This window comes from Neodiprion fabricii, chromosome 1 (genome assembly GCF_021155785.1).
Source record: "Neodiprion fabricii isolate iyNeoFabr1 chromosome 1, iyNeoFabr1.1, whole genome shotgun sequence".
NCBI lineage: Eukaryota > Metazoa > Arthropoda > Insecta > Hymenoptera > Diprionidae > Neodiprion > Neodiprion fabricii.
In genome coordinates this window covers 2,337,501-2,362,502 of record NC_060239.1, presented here as the reverse complement: position 1 = coordinate 2,362,502, position 25,002 = coordinate 2,337,501, and the positions used below count along the sequence as shown (strand labels likewise).

The 25,002-nt window shown below is 38.3% G+C and overlaps 2 protein-coding genes across 6 annotated transcripts; one reads left to right on the top strand and one right to left on the bottom strand.

Annotated features, from left to right (window-relative positions):
* The first annotated feature begins 4,408 nt into the window (after positions 1 to 4,408).
* LOC124174375 (cation-independent mannose-6-phosphate receptor) lies at positions 4,409 to 24,064 on the top strand. Of its 5 annotated transcripts, XM_046553686.1 has the most exons (17): positions 4,409 to 4,786; positions 4,908 to 5,115; positions 5,377 to 5,528; positions 5,613 to 5,896; positions 6,015 to 6,168; positions 6,261 to 6,397; positions 6,484 to 6,599; positions 6,721 to 6,962; positions 7,047 to 7,244; positions 7,413 to 7,559; positions 8,025 to 8,195; positions 8,407 to 8,584; positions 8,695 to 8,768; positions 21,699 to 21,852; positions 21,951 to 22,099; positions 23,027 to 23,076; positions 23,955 to 24,064. In XM_046553686.1, the coding sequence occupies exons 1-16, from the start codon at positions 4,715 to 4,717 to the stop codon at positions 23,057 to 23,059; spliced, it is 2,469 nt and encodes an 822-aa protein (XP_046409642.1). In that variant the 5' UTR covers positions 4,409 to 4,714; the 3' UTR covers positions 23,060 to 23,076; positions 23,955 to 24,064. The 5 variants fall into 5 exon arrangements, with proteins under 5 accessions (XP_046409642.1, XP_046409557.1, XP_046409470.1 ...); XM_046553601.1 differs by lacking the exon at positions 23,955 to 24,064 and having other exon boundaries at positions 23,027 to 23,652; XM_046553514.1 differs by lacking the exon at positions 23,027 to 23,076 and having other exon boundaries at positions 4,410 to 4,786.
* LOC124186357 (protein toll) lies at positions 9,929 to 17,861 on the bottom strand. The gene is made up of 5 exons (XM_046578400.1): positions 17,485 to 17,861; positions 13,510 to 14,763; positions 13,016 to 13,319; positions 11,963 to 12,556; positions 9,929 to 11,859 (listed from the first exon to the last, which is right to left on the bottom strand). The coding sequence occupies exons 2-5, from the start codon at positions 14,715 to 14,717 to the stop codon at positions 10,654 to 10,656; spliced, it is 3,312 nt and encodes a 1,103-aa protein (XP_046434356.1). The 5' UTR covers positions 14,718 to 14,763; positions 17,485 to 17,861; the 3' UTR covers positions 9,929 to 10,653.
* Positions 24,065 to 25,002: the final 938 nt, after the last annotated feature.

The window sequence follows — 25,002 nt, the reverse complement described above, 5'->3', positions numbered from 1 at the left end:
TTGACGAAAATTTTGGCGATTTTGAAAAGTGCAGGAATCAATTCTTTCTGGCACTAATTCGACGTAATTTTGCGAGAGATATTGATTGGGCGCAGTCCCAATACCCTGCGATCAACGCATGAAAAGTTAGAGCTAATAAACGAGAACCTGTGTTTTCGACATTTTTCAGCAGGTGCTTTTTCCTTCGTAACTTCTCTCCTGTTGATCCCACGCTCTTTTCGCTGCGTTTTCTGAGTTCCTGGTGGTGCAATTAGTCAGGTAAGGGTTATTAGAATCGAATCCGAGACCAAAAATTTTTCGGTCGAAAAATGAAAAAAAAGTAAGGCTAACCCCTTAGCATTTCTGACGAAAATTTTGGCGATTTTGAAAAGTGCAGGAATAAATTCTTTCTGGCACTATTCCGACGTAATTTTGCGTAAGAAATCGATTGGGCGCAGTCCCAATACGCTGCGATCAACGCATGAAAAGTTAGAGCCAAAAAACGAGAACCAGTGTTTTCGACATTTTTCAGCAGGTGCTTTTTCCTTCGTAACTTCTCTCCTGTTGATCCCACGCTCTTTTCGCTGCGTTTTCTGAGTTCCTGGTGGTCCAATTAGTCAGGTAAGGGTCATTAGAATCGAATCCGAGACCAAAAATTTTTCGGTCGAAAAATGAAAAAAAAGTAAGGCTAACCCCTTTGCATTTTTGACGAAAATTTTGGCGATTTTGAAAAGTGCAGGAATCAATTCTTTCTGGCACTAATTCGACGTAATTTTGCGAGAGAAATTGATTGGGCGCAGTCCCAATACGCTGCGATCAACGCATGAAAAGTTAGAGCCAAAAAACGAGAACCAGTGTTTTCGACATTTTTCAGCAGGTGCTTTTTCCTTCGTAACTTCTCTCCTGTTGATCCCACGCTCTTTTCGCTGCGTTTTCTGAGTTCCTGGTGGTCCAATTAGTCAGGTAAGGGTCATTGGAATCGAATCCGAGACCAAAAATTTTTCGGTCGAAAAATGAAAAAAAAATTAGGCTAACCCCTTTGCATTTTTGGCGAAAATTTTCGCGATTTTGAAAAGTGCAGGAATCAATTCTTTCTGGCACTAATTCGACGTAATTTTGCGAGAGAAATTGATTGGGCGCAGTCCCAATACGCTGCGATCAACGCATGAAAAGTTAGAGCCAAAAAACGAGAACCAGTGTTTTCGACATTTTTCAGCAGGTGCTTTTTCCTTCGTAACTTCTCTCCTGTTGATCCCACGCTCTTTTCGCTGCGTTTTCTGAGTTCCTGGTGGTCCAATTAGTCAGGTAAGGGTCGTTAGAATCGAATCCGAGACCAAAAATTCTTGGGTCGAAAAATGAAAAAAAAGTAAGGCTAACCCCTTTGCATTTTTGACGAAAATTTTGGCGATTTTGAAAAGTGCAGGAATCAATTCTTTCTGGCACTAATTCGACGTAATTTTGCGAGAGAAATTGATTGGGCGCAGTCCCAATACGCTGCGATCAACGCATGAAAAGTTAGAGCCAAAAAACGAGAACCAGTGTTTTCGACATTTTTCAGCAGGTGCTTTTTCCTTCGTAACTTCTCTCCTGTTGATCCCACGCTCTTTTCGCTGCGTTTTCTGAGTTCCTGGTGGTCCAATTAGTCAGGTAAGGGTCGTTAGAATCGAATCCGAGACCAAAAATTTTTGGGTCGAAAAATGAAAAAAAAGTAAGGCTAACCCCTTTGCATTTTTGACGAAAATTTTGGCGATTTTGAAAAGTGCAGGAATAAATTCTTTCTGGCACTATTCCGACGTAATTTTGCGTAAGAAATCGATTGGGCGCAGTCCCAATACGCTGCGATCAACGCATGAAAAGTTAGAGCCAAAAAACGAGAACCAGTGTTTTCGACATTTTTCAGCAGGTGCTTTTTCCTTCGCAACTTCTCTCCTGTTGATCCCACGCTCTTTTCGCTGCGTTTTCTGAGTTCCTGGTGGTCCAATTAGTCAGGTAAGGGTCGTTAGAATCGAATCCGAGACCAAAAATTTTTCGGTCGAAAAATGAAAAAAAAGTAAGGCTAACCCCTTTGCATTTTTGACGAAAATTTTGGCGATTTTGAAAAGTGCAGGAATCAATTCGTTCTGACGCTATTCCGACGTAATTTTGCGTCAGAAATCGATTGGGCGCATTCCAATACGCTGCGATCAACGCATGAAAAGTTAGAGCCAAAAAACGAGAACCAGTGTTTTCGACATTTTTCAGCAGGTGCTTTTTCCTTTGTAACTTCTCTCCTGTTGATCCCACGCTCTTTTCGCTGCGTTTTCTGAGTTCCTGGTGGTCCAATTAGTCAGGTAAGGGTCGTTAGAATCGAATCCGAGACCAAAAATTTTTCGGTCGAAAAATGAAAAAAAAGTAAGGCTAACCCCTTTGCATTTTTGACGAAAATTTTGGCGATTTTGAAAAGTGCAGGAATCAATTCGTTCTGGCGCTATTCCGACGTAATTTTGCGTCAGAAATCGATTGGGCGCATTCCAATACGCTGCGATCAACGCATGAAAAGTTAGAGCCAAAAAACGAGAACCAGTGTTTTCGACATTTTTCAGCAGGTGCTTTTTCCTTCGTAACTTCTCTCCTGTTGATCCCACGCTCTTTTCGCTGCGTTTTCTGAGATCCTGGTGGTCCAATTAGTCAGGTCAGGGTCATTAGAATCGAATCCGAGACCAAAAATTTTTCGGTCGAAAAATGAAAAAAAAGTAAGGCTAAACCCTTTGCATTTTTGACGAAAATTTTGGCGATTTTGAAAAGTGCAGGAATAAATTCTTTCTGGCACTATTCCGACGTAATTTTGCGTAAGAAATCGATTGGGCGCATTCCAATACGCTGCGATCAACGCATGAAAAGTTAGAGCCAAAAAACGAGAACTAGTGTTTTCGACATTTTCCAGCAGGTGCTTTTTCCTTCGTAACTTCTCTCCTATTGATCCCACGCTCTTTTTGCTGTGTTTTCTGATTTCTTGGTGGTCCAATTAGTCAGGTAAGGGTCATTAAAATCGAATCTAAGACCAAAAATTTTTGGCCGAAAAATGAAAAAAAAGTAAGGCTAACCCCTTTGCATTTTTGGCGAAAATTTTCGCGATTTTGAAAAGTGCAGGAATCAATTCTTTCAGGCACTACTCCGACGTAATTTTGCGTAAGAAATCGATTGGGCGCAGTCCCAATACGCTGCGATTAAAGCATGAAAAGTTAGAGCCAAAAAACGAGAACCAGTGTTTTCGACATTTTTCAGCAGGTGCTTTTTCCTTCGTAACTTCTCTCCTGTTGATCCCACGCTCTTTTCGCTGCGTTTTCTGAGTTCCTGGTGGTCCAATTAGTCAGGTAAGGGTCATTAGAATCGAATCCGAGACCAAAAATTTTTCGGTCGAAGAATGAAAAAAAAGTAAGGCTAACCCCTTTGCATTTTTGACGAAAATTTTGGCGATTTTGAAAAGTGCAGGAATAAATTCTTTCTGGCACTATTCCGACGTAATTTTGCGAGAGAAATCGATTGGGCGCAGTCCCAATACGCTGCGATCAAAGCATGAAAAGTTAGAGCCAAAAAACGAGAACCAGTGTTTTCGACATTTTTCAGCAGGTCCTTTTTCCTTCGTAACTTCTCTCCTGTTGATCCCACGCTCTTTTCGCTGCGTTTTCTGAGTTCCTTGGGGTCCAATTGGTCGGGAAAGAGTCATACGAATCAATCCTGAGACGAAAACTTTTTTGGTAAAAAAAAAGGAAGGCTAACTTGGGGTAAACCAATCATCAAGTAAAATCGTAATCCTCAATTACACAAACCCGACACAGTGGTCATCGCAATTTCAACCCTGCGTCTGCACATACCGTCATTTTGACCTCAAATATTTTTTTTGTACTCAAATAGCGCTGAGCACGGTTAACTTCAAGCACGTTTTTCATCGGTTGCATTTTTTATTTTCGTAAATCCGACCCCACAGGCATAAAGTTCAATCTATTTACCACAAAAAGTATTTTATAAACCGCTTTTTTTTTATAAGTTCCCTAATATATTCGTATACCGCAATCAGCCGCATCTTTTCAGACTCATTTACGCATGTAGTAACTAGTAGTGGAAACGAACCCCGTGCACGAAACCTCGCATTCTAGAATGAGTTTCCATTCGACCCGTTCTACGGGCATATTGAGAAAATCCGAGCCATCAATGACTGTGTAAAGTACAATAAGATAGTACGCCGAGAATGTCGCCCACGTGACTAGTAAAGACCATAGCCCGCAGCATAGGGATGAAAAAGCACGTGAACGTCGAACTTACCGGCAGTTGGTAAGGTCAGTAACATGTATCGGTTTCCGGTAAGCGGTATGCGTCGAAGGATGCGTGAAAGCTGGTAATTCCCCTTTATCAAAATTCGCGTTTCCACCCCCCGTTAGCCTCCGCCAGTAATCCGTATTCCATGCCTGTATGCGCCGAATGTAAGTGAGGCTATATCGCTGGTAGGATTTATGTTCCGTCAATCTCGAAAATAGAACCTTGTACCGCGTTCTGTGAAGTCTGATTAATTAGTCAATGCACTTAACAGTTACGATAAATTAATTTTCGGACCCCGTTCAGTGCTTAACCAATAATTTTTCGTTTCCTATCACGATACTCTACCTGTTTGAACGAGCAGCAACGCTACAATTCTCGTTGATATTCGGGCGCGTGTTGCATCGTTGAAATAATTTCCACTCAAACAAAAAAATAGAATATGCCAGAATGCCGATTGTATGTTTCCCTTTCAATACTTATTGCGATACTCACGCAGCTCGTCTTCAGTCAGGCAAGGAATTCATTATTACCTGCAGTTATTATAATTCACTGTAACCCAAATTTCATGGTGTTCAATTGAACTGTCGAAAACTCCTCGCAGTTGACACATTTTTAAAATTTTCTATTTACAGAAACAGAATTTCACCTGCCACGTCACAGATTCAGAACATTTGCATAAGCATAACTTCACCGAGCTATCGAGCTCGGATATAACAATCTATGATGAATCTGCGGATGGAAATATAACTCTGCGTCTTTGTTCGCCTCTGTCACAAACATGCGCTGGAAGTAGTGACTACAGTATTTGTTTGCGCAAGCATGGGACAGAAATAGGACTGGGTAAGGAATTGTTTCAAATGTATGTAAGTCTATTATGTTCTGTTTACACTGTTCACGTGCTTGAAGATATTGAAAATTTTCAATGCATTTAGTATAATGACATAAATTTAGCTCATTTTTTGACTCTAAGGTGTTTAAAAATTACCACAAGATCTACGAAAGACAGTAAAACGCTTCAAAGTGAACTTTAAACAGTTTAAATCTGGTATCTCAATAGCCTTGTACGATTGAAGGAATTTTTAATCGATTACATGTTTACAGGAAAATTTCCACCTTTGCTGCAGAACAATCATACTTCAATGTTCACTTTTACGGGTGATCTGTGCAGCAATTCTAAAAATTATACAGTTTTGATTATTATGAAATGCCAGGAGAACGCTATCGACACTACAATTCCTCAACTAATTCCAAAAGTAATTCTGCCATCGCATTAAAATAATAAAATTAGTCTACCCTGTCCGAAAGATGTGTCGTTATAAACCAGAGATAATTTACAGGCAAAATATGATCATTGCTCAACATACTTTATATGGTATACTAAATGGGCTTGTAACAAACCAAAAAACTCAAATTGCACAGTTGTCGATGAACGTAACAATCTATATGATCTTAGTCCGTTAACAGCATATAAGAATAATTACGTCGTTTACATTGATGACAAGGGAAACTTGGTAATGAATATCAATGTATGTCACTCGGTAATACACGAATATGGATCAGCGTGTTATGGAACAGCTGGAGCATGCTTAGCAGTATATTCAAATGACTCGAGTAATCACGAGTAAGTAAAAGGCACTCTTAGTCAACGTCGGTGAAGCATATTTTTATTCAACCTCTTAATTCAGAGACTTATTGTATGAAATCTACTTGTTAATTACGTTAACTATATACTCTAATAGGTACATTAATTACGGTGAAGTAAATCAAGCGCTCACCATTAACAATGGTAATTTGGAAATTCTATACACACACGGTCATTTATGCAATGATGAATCAGAACACAGTTACCTTTGGACAAATATAACGTTCATCTGTGATCCTGAAGCTACAGAGGTATGTTTGGATAAAATTTTATTTTCCACGTGATACGATACATAGTAAAATGATTATTCGAACAACACCAGAATAATATACGTTTGTTACAGTATACTCAACCAATGTATAAAAACAATACATCCTGCAACTATGAATTTGTGTGGAAAACATCTCTTGCCTGTAACAAAACGTACCTAAATGAATATGCTAAAAAGTGCAAAGTAACAAATCCTCGGACAAAATATATGTATGCCCAATTTCCATTTCCTTGTTTTATTGATTATGTTATTGTTGTTCAATATAAACAAACTCTTACCTTAAACTTTTCTTCAGTTACAACATGAAAGCGTTGTCTTTCGGTTATGTTATGACAAACACGTCTGATGGTACTCAATATCAACTTCAAATATGTGGCCCACTTCGTAACAGTAAATGTCCGCAAGGAACAGGTAATTAGCACACAATCAATCATGAAAAATGTTTTGAATGAAATAATTCAAGCTACTCAATATTTGGTCCGCAGAATAATTTATGATATAACTTGCCTTCACTTCTTTTACTGGCACACAGGGGTTTGTAACACCAAAGACTTTGTATCAGCTGGTATGGCCAATGCTAATCTTATGTGGCGACATGGTGGTCCTTATCTTAATTATACGAACGGTGTGAAATGTGAGAATGGTCGAAACCATTATACTCTTATCTCATTCATTTGCGGGCCTGAAGAATCAACTGGTTTACCAATAATAGTAAAAAATGATTCGTGTTCTTTGATCATATACTGGTACACTAACCGGGCGTGTGAAAAAAGGGTGAGTAACAGATGTAGAAGGATTTATTTCAATGCGTAGTGTCACAAAATACCTTCTGACAACTGACCTATTATTCCGATGCAGCTGAGATGTGGTGAAAAAGAAACAAACTTACTTCCATTGGTGCGAACTTCGAAAAATTATGTGGCCAAGGGGATGGGTACGGAGTTTCACATAAATATATGTCTAGGTGTAATTCCGACTCCAGGGTTGGCCTGTCCACCTGGTAGTGCTGTTTGTCAGGCTGCGCGTACCTCCGAAGGCCAGTATACCAATGAAACCGTGAGTATCGGAAATGCAGTAAACAAATGTGTATGAATATTTAACAATCATAATTCATTGGTTAGATAATGTGAAATATTTGGCACATACTTGGAAAGTATACAAGATGTCAGATCATATATTGTACTAATTGTCAACATTAGATTTAACAATCAACATATTTTACAGAGTCTGGGATATCCTGATGAAACCACAATTCTCCTTGACAAACAAAATGTTATTTTGAACTATAGTCAGGGCTCGCCGTGCCCCGAAAATCCTCTGAAAAATTTATCTTCATCTTTCAAATTTTCTTGCAACTACTACGGAGATCACGTAAGTCTAAAACAGTAATTTATTCACTTTGGCTTTCGCTCATACTTCGACTCTCCTCGTACACACCGACTGTAGTAACTGAGGTGCTAGCACTTGTGGCTGAGGAGCGGGAGGATCTGGGTTCAAACCCCTGACCTGACGATTTGGTCCTGAACGGCAAGTTGCAAAATGGAAGAAGGGTCACGCTGTTTAAGCGCCAGATTGCTGGTTGGGCTTTGGACTTCGGTCTAGCTACACCTGGACAAGGATTACGGCAGTTTCCCTCGTCCCTAGTGCAATTGCGAATGTTTCTACTACCACTGCCAAACCCCTGCTTGCTCCCGACTTCCTCCCACCAATTGCAAATATAATTGTGATCAATAAAGAATTATTATTATTATTATTATACTGCCAAAAAAATATAATTACCCAAATATGATCAGTTGTAACTAGAAAAATGAGTAAGCAAAATATGTCATGTTACAGGGATCACCAGAATTTGAAAACTACTCAAATTGTCACTTCAGTTTTACATGGAAGACCAATATTGTATGCGCTACGTTGGTTGGTGTTTGGGTTCCACCATGTACAGTCAAAGATACAACTCACGCGAACAAAGTAGATCTATCTCTGCTATATCCGAAACCAGTCCCACGTGTAAGTAAAGTAGTTCACTCGATTGAACGTTTGACCAAAAAAAAGCGATTTCTCCATCCAACTTTATGAATAATATGCGAAAAAGTCTATTTACGTATAATTTGAATTGAAACAGCTTAACATTCAATGGTAACAGCACTCACTGTTTATATTCTAACAACAAAGGCTCGATCGCTAGACTAATATTTCGCAAAATTCAATGATTTCACAGATAGTGACCGGCACAGGAAAAAACTACAGCATAAACATTTGCGGCGGAAAGGAACATTGCAATGGGTCGGCAATTTGTCAGGGTACAAATGGATATGGTACTATTAGAAGTGTAATGTTTGACTACAACAGTAAGGCGATAAAACTCGTGTACGGAAATGGTTCGACATGTTCCGGTGGTAAGTGAAATAAACGTTCGTTGAATATTTCAAAGCGGGCAGGATTTGCTTCATGAATATTGAAATAATATCATAATGCATTTGATTACATACCTTTTACCGAGTTCCAGACTCCTATACATCCGAATTATCATTGATCTGCAATGATAGCGTTGGAATTGACAGTGGGCCAAAGCTGATTTTGGTGAGTGAATCAATTATTGAGTAACCGTTATTAGTACTAGAGTACATGAAGATCTTTCTTCAAAAAAAAAAAGAAAAAACATTCGTAATATGGACCTATTTTCTGTCGTTAAATGTATATCTGGCTGGGAAGAGCTGCTCATGCACGCTACTTTAGTGCATCCAATCGAAATTTTGACGAATATGCCGCATATCGTGCCCCGATTAGTTTCCACCACTCGTAATACTCGTTTTTTATTTTCGATTTTATATTCTCCGCGAGTAAAACTATTATTAACCACCGGATAAAGGACCGCATTTTGGGTTTGAACAGCCAGTGCGTGCATTCAATGAACTGGCCACAACCCGAAAAACGAAGAGCCGACATCGTTGAGTTTATCTCTGATGATAGAAAATGCAATTTACTGATTACAACGTGATACTTATGCTATTGTAAACTCGTACTCGACGATCGATGGATCGTTAATTGAGAACTAATAGAAGCGATAAAAAATGACCGAAAACAACGAAGCGGCGAAACTAGGGATACCCAATTTGGTAATTTAGTATGGGCATTCTTCGAAAGCGTTCGTACTATAATCAACAAAATGGCAGTTGGCTCGAGATAAAAAAGGTCAAGAACACAGTCCGCTAATCTTGAGCAACATTTGGCTCGACCATGGCACTGTAAACAGAACACACACTATCTCTATCCTCAAATGACCGCTGCGGTCATTTCGAGGAAACATATCGTTAAGATATCCGCAATATCATGGTCAGCTGTGTCTAGTCGAAATGGGTCAAATCCAGAGGTAGAATTGACGGTTTTCAACACTGTGTTCAATCCCCAGCAGACGCGAAGAGTACGGTTTACAGCAATCTACTCCTTAATTAGTTATAGTTTTTTAGCGGCCATCCCAGTTCCACTTCAATGATAACTTGATCACTTCGGTTATTGCTAAAATCCTCCAAAATTACTCGAATGCACAAGCTACAAGATGTCAAGCCGAGATGAAAATCGAATGATGAAACCGCGCATTCACACAAATATTAATAACATCCATAACTATGCGAACAAGTTTTATGAGGAATTGATTTTTTCATCACATTCATTGTCAGAGAAACGAGTAATACTTTGAGCGTAGTAAGCGATCGACAATACTGCGAAAATAATTTTACGAGTTATTGTTTATACCGATCATCGTGAGACAGATTAGTTTATTCAACAACTATTGAATTCACGAGTACAAATTTAGGTGTGCGTATAAAATTCTTCCCAATAAAAACGATAACTTTGTCACCCAATAATTCAGTTCCATATAAACTTAAAATTAATTCTATATACTATAATCTGAAATAATTAACATTTAAAACGTATCCCCATATATTTTCTTTGATGTCACAACTGATCATCGATATCAAACGAATCATAGTTTTCCTTCCTTATTACACGACTCCGCGCTGATATATTTAGGATACGCCTGTCACGAGTATAAAATTATCTTATATTTGCTGGCTTGTATCAATTAAAGAATATTTTTAGAATTATTTTTGAAATTGGTATTACAACCATTCAGTCTTAAATTAAATATTTACAATGGCGGTTGAAAATTGTCGTTCCAATGCAGTGATGCGAGGTCGTTCATTCTTGAGCAAAGAAAATAAATGTTCTGCCACAAGTCGTAGGTACCGGCTATACAGAAATGTTATCACACTATTACACGTCATATACGAGACGGTGAATATGGTTAACGTGATGCACCACATTATCATTTGCGTCTGAAAATAATATCAGTTTATGGTTTTGACACACACGCACACGTCGTTGGAATAGTTGAACAAATTTGACGACCATAAGGGTTGACTATCCATACGTGATTCGGTTGATCACTGTATACGACTTTTGATTATGCCACCGCATTCACGTGATTCAAGAGAATCGTGTCCTTTCCATCGGTTATTTTCCGTTCTGAACGCTGACTTTTCCGTGACAAGTCCATCGGACTATTGAAAGCGTTGATATTGGCCATTTCCTTCTTGAGACAGTCCGTTATTACAACTTCACTTTTCGCACTGTCATTGGACATAAAAGTGTTGAGCGAGTTCGCCGGAGGAGTGGTAAGTGGAGGTGGTGTGTCCGGTGCTCCGGGTGAACTAACGAGCCCGTTTCTGTCGGGATTCAGTTGGAGGAGTTGCTGGTGGTTCCTCAATATGTTTTTTTCTCTCTGCGACCTTCCCCTTCGTGCGTTTTCTCCGCGCGGTTTTCCTCGTCCACGATGAGGCATGGCGTAGATCAGCTTCTCCCAGAACCAAGGATCCCCCCACTTTACGTAGGTGTTCATTTTCAAATAGGCCCGTAGTTCTTCGTCCAGCTTGTCAGTGGGACCGATTTCTCCGTAAATTATGATGATCACCCTCCTCCTGCGGTCGTTGAGAGCCTGACGATGAGCTGCTTGGAACTCCAATTTCCCCCACATACTTTTTATAAAATCTGGGGAGACTACGAGAATCGTGCGCCTCGATTCTTCGACGCTTCTCGCGATCTGTTCCGGAATAACTTCGCCGACATTCCAGTCGCGGTAATGAACGCACAGTTTGAATTCGTCGGCACCGTTTTCGAGCTTAGGGATCAGCTCTTCGTCTACGAATTTTTGATCCTGGTGGGCATGGCTTACAAACGCGTCGTACATTTTATTCTTGTCCACCGTCTCCTCCGCGAAGAGCTTCCCGAACATTGGATGATTGTACAACCATATTTCAATTTGGAATTGGTACTTGCAGCAAAAAGTTGCGACAACGCCGATCAACAAACCGATCGCCGCCACAATGAGACTGCCTACTATGATCTCTCTGGTCGCCGACGGGCACAACTCGTCAGCCGTCAACGTCGAGAACTTCTTCCCCTTGTGAGTTTCGCCCCCGCAAGACGTATTCAGTATCTCTGGTAGTTTCCTCCCGTTTTCCTGGATGAATTTTCTAAAACCGTTTGCCTCGCAGTCGCAAGTCCACGGGTTTCGATCGAGCGTCAACCTTTGCAGAGGCGTCGATTTTTCAACGATTTCCAGGGCTGTCGTATTCATTCGTTTCATATTGTTTCCGTCGAGCTCCAATACCTGGAAGATAAACGTCGAGAAATTAATACGCGCCGAGAATTCATTGTTCGAATACACTTTGTGCATTGATCGATAGAATTGCTTATTCCGGCTCGGAATTTACCTTGAGTGTTGGAGGTACGGCATTGGCCGAAAAACTGGATATGTTGTTGTGCGAAAGCAAAAGCGCCGTGACGTTCCCGTATCCTAATTTATTGACCGATGGCATCTCGGTCAAAAGGTTGCCGCTCAGATCAAGTTCGACGTTGTAACCTTCCAGATTAAATCTTTCTGGTGCTTCACGGAGCAGTCTGTGGGAGCAATTTGCGATGATAGTATTAGCATTTTCCCGTAACCAACAATCGCATTTCTCTCCGCACGTCCCTTTGTAGCATTCGAAAGATTTATATTTCAAATCGGAGACGCGTGTTCCTGCCATAAATTGCGGGCCACTGCACTTCAGCTGGTCAGGTTTTATGTGGAACAGTTTTTGAACGTTCGGATGCATCTGTCCGTTCAAATATTTGAGAAAACTGTTCAAGCCGCAGTCACAGACAATTGGATTTTCATCCACCGATATAATTACAGTTCTGTCGGCGGCCAATTTTATTTTTGGATCATCGACGAGCGATTCAGCCCAGACTAAGTTGATTTCTTTGATATTGTTATGCCTGAGGTCAACTGTCACGTGATTCGGAATAAAATTCAAGTCGAAAGTCTGAAAAGATAAGAAACCCAAAATTAAATTAATAATTTTCAATACAGTTATAATATCATTCATCAATGGCTCGACAAGCTGTTCCAACAATACAGTAATCGTAAATGTACATTTATTTATTCATTTTTTTAAACGTGAACCCCCTCCTCCACGAAAAATTACTACCGACTTGAGAGTACAATAATTCAATAAATTAGGACCACTGAATTAAACAGCTGCTCTACAGTCTAGAAATATGGTTGCAGTTACTGTGAACGTACCGTTATGGTTTTGTATGAGAAATTATTCTCGTCAATAAACCTATACCAATTATTGAAAAATGAAAATTATGATCAGTCTCCATTTCGTAAATAATTTTTCGTGGGATCTGGTTACTGTTCGCATGAGGTAAAACTCGTAAAATATTTTAACGTATATGTATTAAATACATATACGTTACATGTATATATTTTCACTCACGTCTATTTTGGATATTTGATTATATTTCAAGTCTATCATTCTAAGCTTCGATAGTATGGTACACCAGTCTTGGAAAATATGCGTAATACTGTTATTAGCCAAATGTAGTTCAACCAAATTTTCGCATTTCTCGAAAGGTGAAGCCTCCGCTGCTGAAAGGTTATCATTTAGAGTGATATTATTTAGCGATAACCGTGCAAATTTCAACGACATCAGCGGATCAAAGCTGTTTGGTTCAATGATCCGCATTCCGTTTGATTCCAAGTTCAAGTCTTCCAAAGCGTTCAGCCCCGAAAACAAATCCCTGTAATGATCGAAAATATACTTGATTACTTTATAACACCGTAATGAGTGCCGGACAGCATGAAAGTATTTTTTTTTTTTCTTTGCACTACATAACGTATATCGGTTGTATATTTACCAGCAATTGATTGAAAAATATGAACGTTAGATATATATATATGTATATGTATATGTAAACAATTATTACTCACTGAGTAATTTGGAATATGTTATTATTCTGCAACTCCATCTTCTGAAGTTTTGCCATTGACTGGAATATGCGACCGGGAAGACTTGTTATCTTGTTCCAACTCAAGTTTAGACTTGTGAGATTGATTGCATCCTTGAATATGCTTTTCGGAAGAGTAGACAACGAATTGTGACTTAAATCAAGAATTTTTATTGACGTGCTATTTGAAAGTAAATCTTCCGGTAAACGCGTCAGTTTATTGTATCCCAAATATACTTCTTCTAGTCGAGGCAAGCTACTTAGAAATCTCTTGGGTAACGTGGTCAAATCAACTCGATTGTATTTCAAAGTAAACATTTTCAAATTGCGGTTTTCAGATAATAAATCCTCAGGTAACGAAGTAAAATAATTTCCTGAAATGCTCAATTCGTTCAGATTTATCAGAGGTTTGAAGCCTTCCGGGTGAATGGTGGTTAGCTTGTTAGTCTGCAAACCGAGGCTTTTTAGAGCAGTTAGACCGGCAAACGTGTGTGCTTCAATTTCAGTCAACTGATTACTCCAGAGATTCAAGAAAGTGAGATCGTTAAGGCCAGAGAATAGCGACGGACTTATATGCGTCATCTTGTTATTCCCAAGTTCAAGCACCTGCAACTTTGATAAGTTCCTGAAAAAATTTTCGGGCAAGTCTTCTAGCTCATTTTCTCGTAACCCCAAAGCTATCAACTCCGGGAAATCATCCAATAAATCATCCGGAACCCGACGCAAATAATTCGAATGCAAACTCAATTCTTCTATTTTCGGAAATCCTGACAAATGCCGACGCTTCAAAATAGAACTCAGATTTTTGTACGATTCAAATTTCAGCTTCTGTATCGGCTGAACGCCAAGCCTTTGAGTTATTTCGTGCAGCGGTACGTCAGGTAGAGAACAATACTGGATTCGAACCTCTTCCACATCCTCAACTTCACCAGTTGAATTTAATTTGAAATCTGACCAGGGTGGATCCAGGTTGCATTGTATTTTGGCAACTTTTCTCGGCCAGATTGTAATATCAAATCTGGAATCCGCGAGGAATGACGGACAAGTGAACTCGCATTCATCGACATTCCTTTTATTAAAATCACAGTCCAGCCCGGTATATTCGCATGGTTGTTGCAAGCTTTGATCAATGCAGACTAGTAGCAACAGCAACGACCACGTTAGTCCACTCTTCTCCATCTTCTTCTTCATTTTTTGTATTTCGGTTCTACTCTAGACTCTCTCGCCTCGCGTGTTCCTGTAGAAAGAAAACAGAGCATAGGTACAACTCGGGATCGTGATCCATTTTTCTGCATCTGGAATAAATTGATCAAGTACAAAATATACTGTACTCATAAAGCAAAGTTAGGCAAATTACACACAAAATTCTCTGTGATGGTTTTCTATCGATAATACGTTTTTTAAACAGCCGCAAGAGATCCGTCTTGTAATTTCTAAACCGTAGGCCCATTAACGTATGTCATATCAATTGCAAAATCGTTGCTCCAACTTCACACCCGCATCGTAAATACCTATATATTATAAAAGATGGCTGTATACGGATCTGTATTCACAGATATGTGAAAGAATTTTGTATTCGAATAAGGTAAGTTTACCAATTATTGACCATCTTATTTTCCAAAATTATAAATTGACGGCACAAATTGTATATTTGTCGATGCCGAAAACCAACTGCTAGATGGTTGAAGTCTACAAATTTAGTTTTTGCAATTTTCGAAACTAAGGATCAAACTGATAAACAACGAAAAAAGGTCAATAACTGGTACAGTTACCTTATTTAATGAAATGACCCGTCAACCCGTAAAAGGTGAACGAAATTTTGGACATTCCCGGCTTTGATCTTGTTGTCGTTATCGTTTCGTTCTAAAATGTCACACCTATCTTCGCTTAACTACATAAGCTCACAAATTTTGTACCTCCAACTTGTTTTTGTGCGACAAAAAAAGAGAAACAATGAATAACGAGACTAATCTGGAAGGTTTTTTCAACCTCGAGGCGTTTATCCAAATACTGTTTTCATGATCCTGAAGCATCGTGACCTTTTAGCAACGTGTAATAAGATGATCGTGGAATAACATGCTACAGGATATAAAACAAATTACATCGTCCAATTATTCCGTTGAACTCAATCCCTGATTTTTAAAATAATACAATCCAAGCCCCAGTTTCTGTAAACATCGTTAACTAGTTTTCACAAGATTCCATATTACGAATTTCCTAGACATTAAGCAGCCATTTGAATAGTCACTGTCCTAACACGTAGTTTTTCTTAACGATTTGCTTTTCAGTTCAATTTCATCCATAGTTCGATCTCGAATATAAATACCGTACCGTCCATTAGCCGAACTCACATCACTGATGATGAGAATATCGTTAAAAATTTGGACTTCAGTCGTATCTCTCGGCTTTGAAAAGAAAAAATAACGTGCAAACAAAATTCCACGATATATGTTCAGCGATAATTCGCGTATAGCGTACAAAATCCATGCATCCGATAATACCAGTTAACAAATATGATGTTAAAAACAACCTACAGCAATGGCGTCGGCAACTGCCACAAAAACGAGCCAAACTCGTTCCTCGCTTCCGAGAACGAAGCGATGCGTTAAAATAATATTCCGCTTCGTGCTTCGAGAATTTTTTCACAGCTGGGTTAGAGTGCCCGAGTGCCTGTACGCGTTGTGTCTAGCTTTTCTTTTATCTTCTGCATTTGGAATTTTTCCATTCGGTAATTTGACTCCCGAGTATAACGAACGATGATAAAGAATATGGAGGGAATAAACAAGCTCAGGAGTTACGACGGAATTTTTTATTTTCGTGCACATGTTAGCACGGGTTTGTCTACGTTAAAGAAGGTACTAAATTAACCGGTTATAGCAATGCCGTTAAATCACCTTGAAACAAGCCCATTCAAATTGGGAGAAGAGTGCTAATCGGAGTCTCAGTTGCGATGCCTGCTGATCGTACGTTCAAATCTAAAAATGATCATCCCGATAATCGAGTATAATAGATTATTTTTCAAACTCGATTATTCTTCTTCGCAATCGGTTTCTGTATTTTACTCCCATTAAAGACCGCAATAGAATATCAATTTTTGTAATTAGATTATTAATTATTATTATTTTCTTGCTCGCTAAGTACCTGTTTGATATAATAAGCGAAAGATTTAAAAATATTTTGAACGAAACTATAAATTATCGAAAAACTTTCCCGCTATTAAGACTACATTCTGAAATTTACGAAATTTTGGTTTCAAATGCACTGTTTCATAAAAATACGAAAGAATCGAAATTAAGCGATTCATTTTCACCGATTCAATCGAGTCGTGTTCCATTATTTTTTTTGGACTTGATTAATCGACGCATCGATTATTATCAGCTTAGTGGCCATCGCGGTATTTGGATCGCCTGAGCTGCGGCAACCAGTCCGACACCGCGCATTTCGAAACGTTGGTCCATCTTTCGTAAATACAAGGAAAAAAAAAAAAAAAACATTGCGAGACAAAAACAAAAAATATAACCAAACCGAACACAAGACTGTAAATTAAATGAGGAGAAAAAATTACGCCGCGGTTCAAATCAGCACAGCATTCGCGTGTTTCTCCCAATAGATTGACGAAGAAAAACACCTTTTTTTTATTTTTATTATCTTTGTGTACAGCTTACGATAGGATAATCGTGGATACTTCGCGCCTTAAGTGACAGAGATAGATGGGAATAAATAGAGACGCAGCGTTACGATTAGCGCAAAGTGGAAACGGAATGTGAGCATGCCGGCTGTACGTCGCGTTATACCGAGCTTTGATGACGTCACACGTAACGCAACCATTGCCGCAATACCGCTTTGTTAGATCATCCCGAGTGTTGTTCTACGACAATCGAATTACCCATAGATCTCTCTTATACACATATTGCGCATGGATGAAAGCGTAGCGCGAAGTATACGGATTATTGCTTACCTGGTGTTAAAAAGGGTGGGGCCTAAGTCCCGCAGGCATTGGAATCCCGTGAGTATTGCGGGGATCGATCCTTGTTCCTCGATCCTCGATCCTCGATCACTTCTCGAATTATAAATCGGGCGAATCACAGTCACTGCGCAATCGTTTCGGTACGTAGTTTTCAATTACGATACGTACTCTTTTTAATTATTTTATTAATCGACTAGTTCTTGTCGCGAAATTACGGTAGGAAGTTGAAACAGGATAAGGAGATTCGCGGAACCGTGGATCTCGCCGATGATCCAACGGTCAAGTACGCGCTGATTAGGAATTATTGTCACAAACAGCTTGACGCTCTCTGCAGTTGGGTACTTTCTATAACGGCTCATGGCAAACTGACCGAATAGCTATTTCCTCGTTCCTTCTCTCCCCTCTCTCCGCTATACGTACTTCATTCCAGTAAACCGTGACGTTTCATTGGCTTGCCGAGACCTCGTCGAGCTTCGGCTTGAGGGGAAAGAGAGAGCGATTCAAAACAAAGGGTGGGGAGAGAGAGAATCGTGGTGTAAATCCTTGAACCGAGAAAGAGACTTGATTCCGTCGAGTTTGCATACTTGTATGAAGATACGTTTATACCACTGTACACATCTCTCTGCCGCGATGCCGGCGAAAATGTCGATCATCGTCTTCTAAATTTATATTATATATGCATCACGATACATGCGTGTGATACGTAGGTACAATTTTTGTGCATACGTGTCCGCATCGGCTGCCTGATTGTTGAATTGACAATTGGCTGCTCCGTTTTCTTCGAATCGTTGCGTTGTCACATGCCAACTGCGTCTTCTTGGATAAATTTCCTCAATCACCGCTTGTGACTCGGGGTCTCGATTTTAAATCCCGCAGCAGCATATTCAAAGTAACTTATGAATTCAGCGTACGCATTTTTTTAAACAAATTTATAGCTCATCTCTCACGCGAGTCGGAAGGTGATCGAAATGATTATCTAAATTTCATTCGTGAAGGTTTTGAAATCTTCGTATCTGCTAATCACTTGGCTAATGGGAAAAGACGCGTGCGTTGTTGACGTATTTCAGGAATTGCAAACACTTTGCAATGTCGACGAAACGTACGTGTCGTATCGCTGTTTACCCACTCTCTTAATGTCTTTGATTGAAAAAATCACTGATAAGCTAAAGTGAAAACAGCGAAACTCCAAATCGTGTGAAATTTAGAAATCATTTTATTCACTCCAAGAAAATTTACAGGATGCAAGCGTACAGCGCATAATACATAGAGAATTTTGAAACTACTAAATCCCCGAAAAATATAAAGATGCTCATCATTGTAATGCAAAAAAGGAAATGAGGCATCCACGTTTCGGGAATGTATCGATAAGGCGAGGGAAAAGGTGAGAACACGTATTTACTCGTAAGAGTGTGTGTAATAAGCTATTCGAATTCCAGTGTTTCGCCATGCGTTATATACGTGACCTGCAAACAGTTTGTTTAAGTAGTTTGCCCACGCAAAGTGATGGCACTTTGCAAATCGCGTGAGCCAACTTTTGGGAGTCAGCAACGTTTGAACGCCATGAGCGAACTGCGAAACCGAATTTTCACCGCTTGAATGGGCAGATGGATAGAAATAAATCGGCCAGTGATAGATCTGGTGATTTCATCGGGATTTTATAACGGTGCGATTTGCGGAGAGCAAGAAAATGTCACGTCACGCCGACTGCGTCTGTATTTTTCTTACTACACATGCATTCTCTTTTGCGGAAAATTTTCCGCTCCGAAGACATTGTCTCACGGAGAAGAATTGCCGCTAAATACCGATAAACGACTTCCAATCTTAAAATTCGTCGTTTTTATTTAACGCGTATTCTCCACACGAATGATTTTCAGAATTGAAGTTGGAAAAAAAATTATTCAAGTAATAATTTTATTCGAAACATCTTACCTAGCAAATTAGTAAGCTTCGTTCCTCTGCATTTTCTACGATATTTATTTGCTACACGCTTCAGTTACTCGGAACGTGAGATTTTTTTTCATGCTTTTTTTTTGAGAACCTGAAGAACGAATATTACTAATTAGTAATTGGATACGTGTAACTGAAGATAGGGTAATCACATATTCGTGACTTCCGACATTTACCGCAAACGATTCTCGCTACGATGATCCGAAGATTTACATTCGCATGAAACATGTGAATTCCTGAATGTTTCATAGCTCATTCATTTGAACTTTTCGTAAAATAGCTTCAATAGTATATTTTCGTTAGATTATCCATTTTATCAAGCTAAATATAAGAATGTTCATCATCTCCGTAAACATTATTTTATAAAGATGCAAATCTGGTATTATCTAAAAACCGCATCCTTCCGGAGCTACGTATCAACAGTTCTCAATTGCGCATTATATGGCATATCGAGTAGTGAGAAAAGTAATATCTTTGTGTTTTTTTTTTTTTTTTTTCCTAGTGGTAAAATGAATCAGTGGAATCTGACAAACAAATATCAATGGAAACTTATGCTTTTGACGCGAGTAATTGAGTCTAGGCTTATGGTGTGGACACGAAGCAACAAATGGCCCAGGAAATATTGGTCTGACTTTAAACAGGGATGCTTATAATTACGTATCTCATTATTTAAAAAAAAAAATTTCTTTTAGACAAGGTTTTTTTCCTCCCTCCAACGATATGTTTGTCTCTTCTGCACTTCGGTTAACCTCTTATCAGCATAAACCATACAGCGAAGCAAACAGGATGTGAGAAATGTAGGATAACGATTATCAATATGTACAATCTTAATGAGAACGCGCAGTTAATTGCCAGGATACTTAATAATAGTAATTAAAAAAAATTCATCTTACCAGACAATTAAACGACTTTTAGAAATCAACTCTCTGTGTACGCCGCACGTAATATTTGCCTATAACTATGCAATATCCAAGCTTTTACCCGATTTTCTTTGATGAGGACGTGTTTGCCAGATTATTTCTGTTACGGCTGCTGCGATTGCGAGAAACTGAAATCGCGCGTAATTATTTGACCCTGTCGTGGACACGGTCAATCGTTATTGGAATCACAACTATAACATGCTGTTACATATTTTCTCAGAATTTTTATCGCTAATAACCAATTTGTATTTTTGTTTTTTTTTTTTTAATAAAACCTGGCCTAGAAAAATCATCACCATTCGACGAACCTCTGATGCAAGACTCATGCTTTAATGTTATTCAAAATGTGCAATATAAATATACAGACTCGGTGTTAATATTTCCGTCCCTACATCTGTCCTGAACTGATGTCGTAAAATTGTAATCAGCCGAGTTTGCCGACATCCTGTCGTTATATAAACCGTCACTCGTCTGTATATATATTAGGGAATGATTTCTCGCCAACTTCGAGAAACATAAATACGAAGCTCGTTATCTGCATCGTCGTGATATGTGTTTTATTACGTCACGTAAAATTGTGGATATCGGTAAAAACGAAGACTCAACCTCGCGTCGGTAAAACCGAAGAATCCTTAATATAGTGTTGAAAATTCCGGTATTCCCAGTGGCATTTTTTTATTCCTCGCGTTAATGATTATTATTGCAATGCGAGACGGGCGCCGCAACAGGTTTCGCACACAATTTTCGTATCGCGTTATTCCATGCGTATCACAGTTTACGATATGTATATACACACACGCGTGTGTCGCATACATTCAGAAGCAGCTAGCAGCAGAAGATCGCGCTTGAATCTAACAATAAGAGTATTTCTCGACAACTATTCGAGGACATTATTTTACTGCATTTAACAATCAATTCACTTATGCAATTATTCTTATAATACTCATTGTACTCACGCATGTGGAATCCCGTGCAAACTTTCAGCAGATTCGATGTATCTCTGCAGGGTCGAATACCTCCAATATCTCATCGAGTCGGATGACCCACGGGATTTGCTTTTAAAACTGTGTGGTCTGGGTTTCCCCTTTAACGTTTACGTGACTTACACAACGATTAACGACTGTGTTTGGATCGATCTGTGAAAACCGGCAAAAGCGAATAGTATAGGCACGTATTGCGAAATCGGTTTCGAACAAGTCGCGTATTAGCTGAATATAAATTGAGCTGCTAAATGAAGATATGAGTGTTGCTATTATAAATGACTTGCTAAAATTTTCATTAATATCGTGATAAAAATTGAACCTAACGAAATGATCTTATCTTGTAATTATGTTGCAGCACGGCTATTGCATGGCCTCCTTTGAGTGGCATACGAAAATCGCCTGTCCTGAAAAAGTAATGCTCGACTCGAGGACTTCGACCGATCCTGTTTATACAACTGAGACGACACCAGCCCGCGAATCGTTACAGAAAAACGACGCAGCTGTTCAGAGTAAGGGGAAATATGCCAATTTACGAATGCCGATGCTGTTGGCAAATCAGCTTTGGTCTAAATGGAAGAAACTAATCTACCCACGATCAATTTTTCAGCATGGGCAATCGTATCCGCGTTGCTCCTGGTCGCTGTCGTCCTGATCGCGTGGTTCTGCATGCGAAATCCTCGAAGGTGTTCCGACCTTAGATACCGTATAAGTGCGATCACTGCTTCACGGAACCACAGCACCGTCCAATATTCGAGGGTTCGTAACCCCATAGACAATAATATCATACACGAAAAGTGTATCTAGTTATTCTTACAGTTCTTATCATTATTTTCTCTTCATTGTAGATATTCTGTGTTGTACGTTATAATTGTGTTGTGCCTGGTACAAACAATCGTTGCGTCGAAATTCCATTATCATCGGGGGAACCTATCACGTGTGATTCTTTTCGTTTATGATTAGAAAAACCGGGGGTTTGCTCGATTTTTACCAAGCCGTGTCGGTAATCGTCTTTTTTGTAACGCGATTTACAATCGCTTCCGGGGAGGCATCGCATTTGGTTAAATTCCAAAAACGTTACCGTGTACCTACTACACAATTGACATTTCCGCATACCCTGGGCAGGCCCAAAAGATTAGATTTTAATCCTGCTTAAAGTGCAGAGCGCAACCATGTTGCTCTAACTCACTGGGTACTTTGGCTTTGATTCATTCCTCTGGGTTTTCCTGTTCGCCCCAGCTGACATCGTCGGTACTTGGAAGTAATGGCCCTAATTACCAGTAGTTCCATTATCCAAAGCCATAAACGTGCGAGGTTTTATCGACGGTCAGAAACCGGGACGAACTGGCATTCTAAACTCCTTCTGAGAATAAACGGTAAATTCGTTAGTACGAACAGATTAAAACTGTGGTAAATTTTCCTCTTATATACGTATACTATGTACATACACGTTACATTTCGATTATAATTATCAATGACACGGAAACTCGGGATAAAGATATAATGAAAATTTCATCGACCCCTCGGCATGCGGTTTGGATAGACTTTCATTCTGCAATAATTTTTGTTTACAGGAGGAAGCTTGGTAGCGGTGATGGAATTCTGAAGCATTTTGTTTACTGTTTTATTTGTAATAAGTTTTTTACTTTTCGAAACTCTCTAAATCGATTGGCTTTTCATTAACAGGTGCTTCCGGATCCCCAAGAGAATGAATATTGATCTAAAAACACGAAAAGGTTGAAATTTGTTTTTTTTTTTTTTTCAACTCGAGACACATTATTTTGTTAAATAACTGCAAAATCTTCATGTGTTATTAGTGTTATATATATGTATACTTACTATTCGATACTCGGGTATTTTGTTCCTCATTACCGTATTTTTCTACCATGAAATGTTAACCGATAAATTATTCATTCTTCATTTATTACTATTTTTTTAATTTTTTATTATTGTTTCTGCACTTCTTCAACTTTGTACCTCTTCGTAGAATATATAAGTGTACTGAGAGAATAATGGTCTGTTCACCATATCCAGTATTATCTATCACTAGATGCCAATGAAATTTCTACTTGCTTGTCATTATTTTATGCATTGCGGTAATAATTTGCATTGCCCTCTTATTCTTTACATCGATGAAGCAAGAGTAATGTAACATTTGTTAGTATGATAAATAAGTATTATTGTTACTTTAGGTTTTTTTTTATCCCCACTTTTGTTAGACACTTGAAGTAACTTGAAGTAAGAAAATAAATCTAACAAGTATAATGGTTATGTGTATTTATTAAAACCCTATTCGTTTGAAGAAAAATTTGAACAGTTTTTTTTTTTTTTTTTTTTTTTTTTTTTTTTTTTTTTTTATAACTTAGAATTTTATAAACGGGACAACCCCGCACATTTTTTTTTTCCCACTTTTCTTTTTCTTTCAACAGTTCAAGATTCATCGATCGCTAAGAACCAGTATTAATTTTCTTTAACATTTTTTCATTCATATCATTACACTATATTATTAAATCATTGAAATGAGAAAATAAATTTGAAACCGAAGGATTGAGACGGTAAATAAGCATGAAATATTCTTACCGCAAAGATTGAAACATGTGATCTTCCATTGTAGGTGAATACAACAGAAGAAGCTCATTTATTATTGGATACGTCAGATCCCTGCGGAGATGGGGAAATTGATAGCGACGACGAGCTATTGGGTGTCTAGTCCTGTTACTGAATGAAAAAAAAAAAAATGTAATATTTTATAGTTCACTTAGGATTACCAAATAACCGAGGATATTTTGTGTATATATACATGAAACGATTCGTTGTCTTTCGTTTGTTAAAAAAAAAAAAAAAAAAAAAATCATTACATTTTAAAACTTGTATTTATGTATAATAATTTGAACCTTACTTGTACGATACTTTTGTAGATGTCATAATTTTTATAGCATTACGAACAATAAAATAATGTAAAATGAATGTTATTTAAGAAACCTAAATGTACAACTCAAAACTGTGGTTTAGACAATATTTATTTCTTTATATTACCTTTATGTGCGGACATGTTGCAATACCGCGAATCTGTACTAACGAGAAAATTCACTAAAAATATTATCAACTTTTGTACGTTAGAGTGAAATTCTACATTTATATACTACATACAGCTTAATGGCATATGCAATATGTAAATGTGTTGTATTATATTAAATTTATGTAAGCTGATAATTTTATAATAAATGTACAAAAATGCGCTTGTGTAAAATAAATATAATATTCATTGACGAAATGTGCAATGTACCATATAAAGTTTTCCGTGCATTCGATATTTTCAATACTAATAAAAAATTTCTATACCATTATCAACAATAATTAACAAAAGAAAAAATATCAACATAATTGGGGAAGAGGTATTTAGTAGGTATTACAGAGTACCATTTTGCTAACTTTGTGTAGCACATACATTCATTTATTATACTTAGATTGTTCATAGCTTATTAATATTCTTCTATTTTTTTTTTTTTTTGTTTTCTTTCTCGTCGTTATCTTAAATTTTTTTTTTTTTTTTTTTAATTTTTATTTTAATATTTTTTTTTTTAAGTTTATTCTGTTCGCAACGAAAAAGAAATATTTAATCATTACAGTTTTTGATCCAATTAACAAATGCATTTTCGCCA

Excerpts from the sequence above, each read along its gene's own strand:
- LOC124174375 (XM_046553514.1), top strand. The coding sequence starts at position 4,715 with ATGCCAGAATGCCGATTGTATGTTTCCCTTTCAATACTTATTGCGATA. Across the intron at positions 8,196-8,406 it reads ATCCGAAACCAGTCCCACGT|ATAGTGACCGGCACAGGAAA; the intron begins GTAAGTAAAGTA and ends ATGATTTCACAG. Across the intron at positions 8,769-21,698 it reads GTGGGCCAAAGCTGATTTTG|CACGGCTATTGCATGGCCTC; the intron begins GTGAGTGAATCA and ends ATTATGTTGCAG.
- LOC124186357 (XM_046578400.1), bottom strand. The coding sequence starts at position 14,717 with ATGAAGAAGAAGATGGAGAAGAGTGGACTAACGTGGTCGTTGCTGTTG. Across the intron at positions 12,557-13,015 it reads ATCAAATATCCAAAATAGAC|ACTTTCGACTTGAATTTTAT; the intron begins GTGAGTGAAAAT and ends TTATCTTTTCAG. Across the intron at positions 11,860-11,962 it reads CCGTACCTCCAACACTCAAG|GTATTGGAGCTCGACGGAAA; the intron begins GTAAATTCCGAG and ends TTTATCTTCCAG.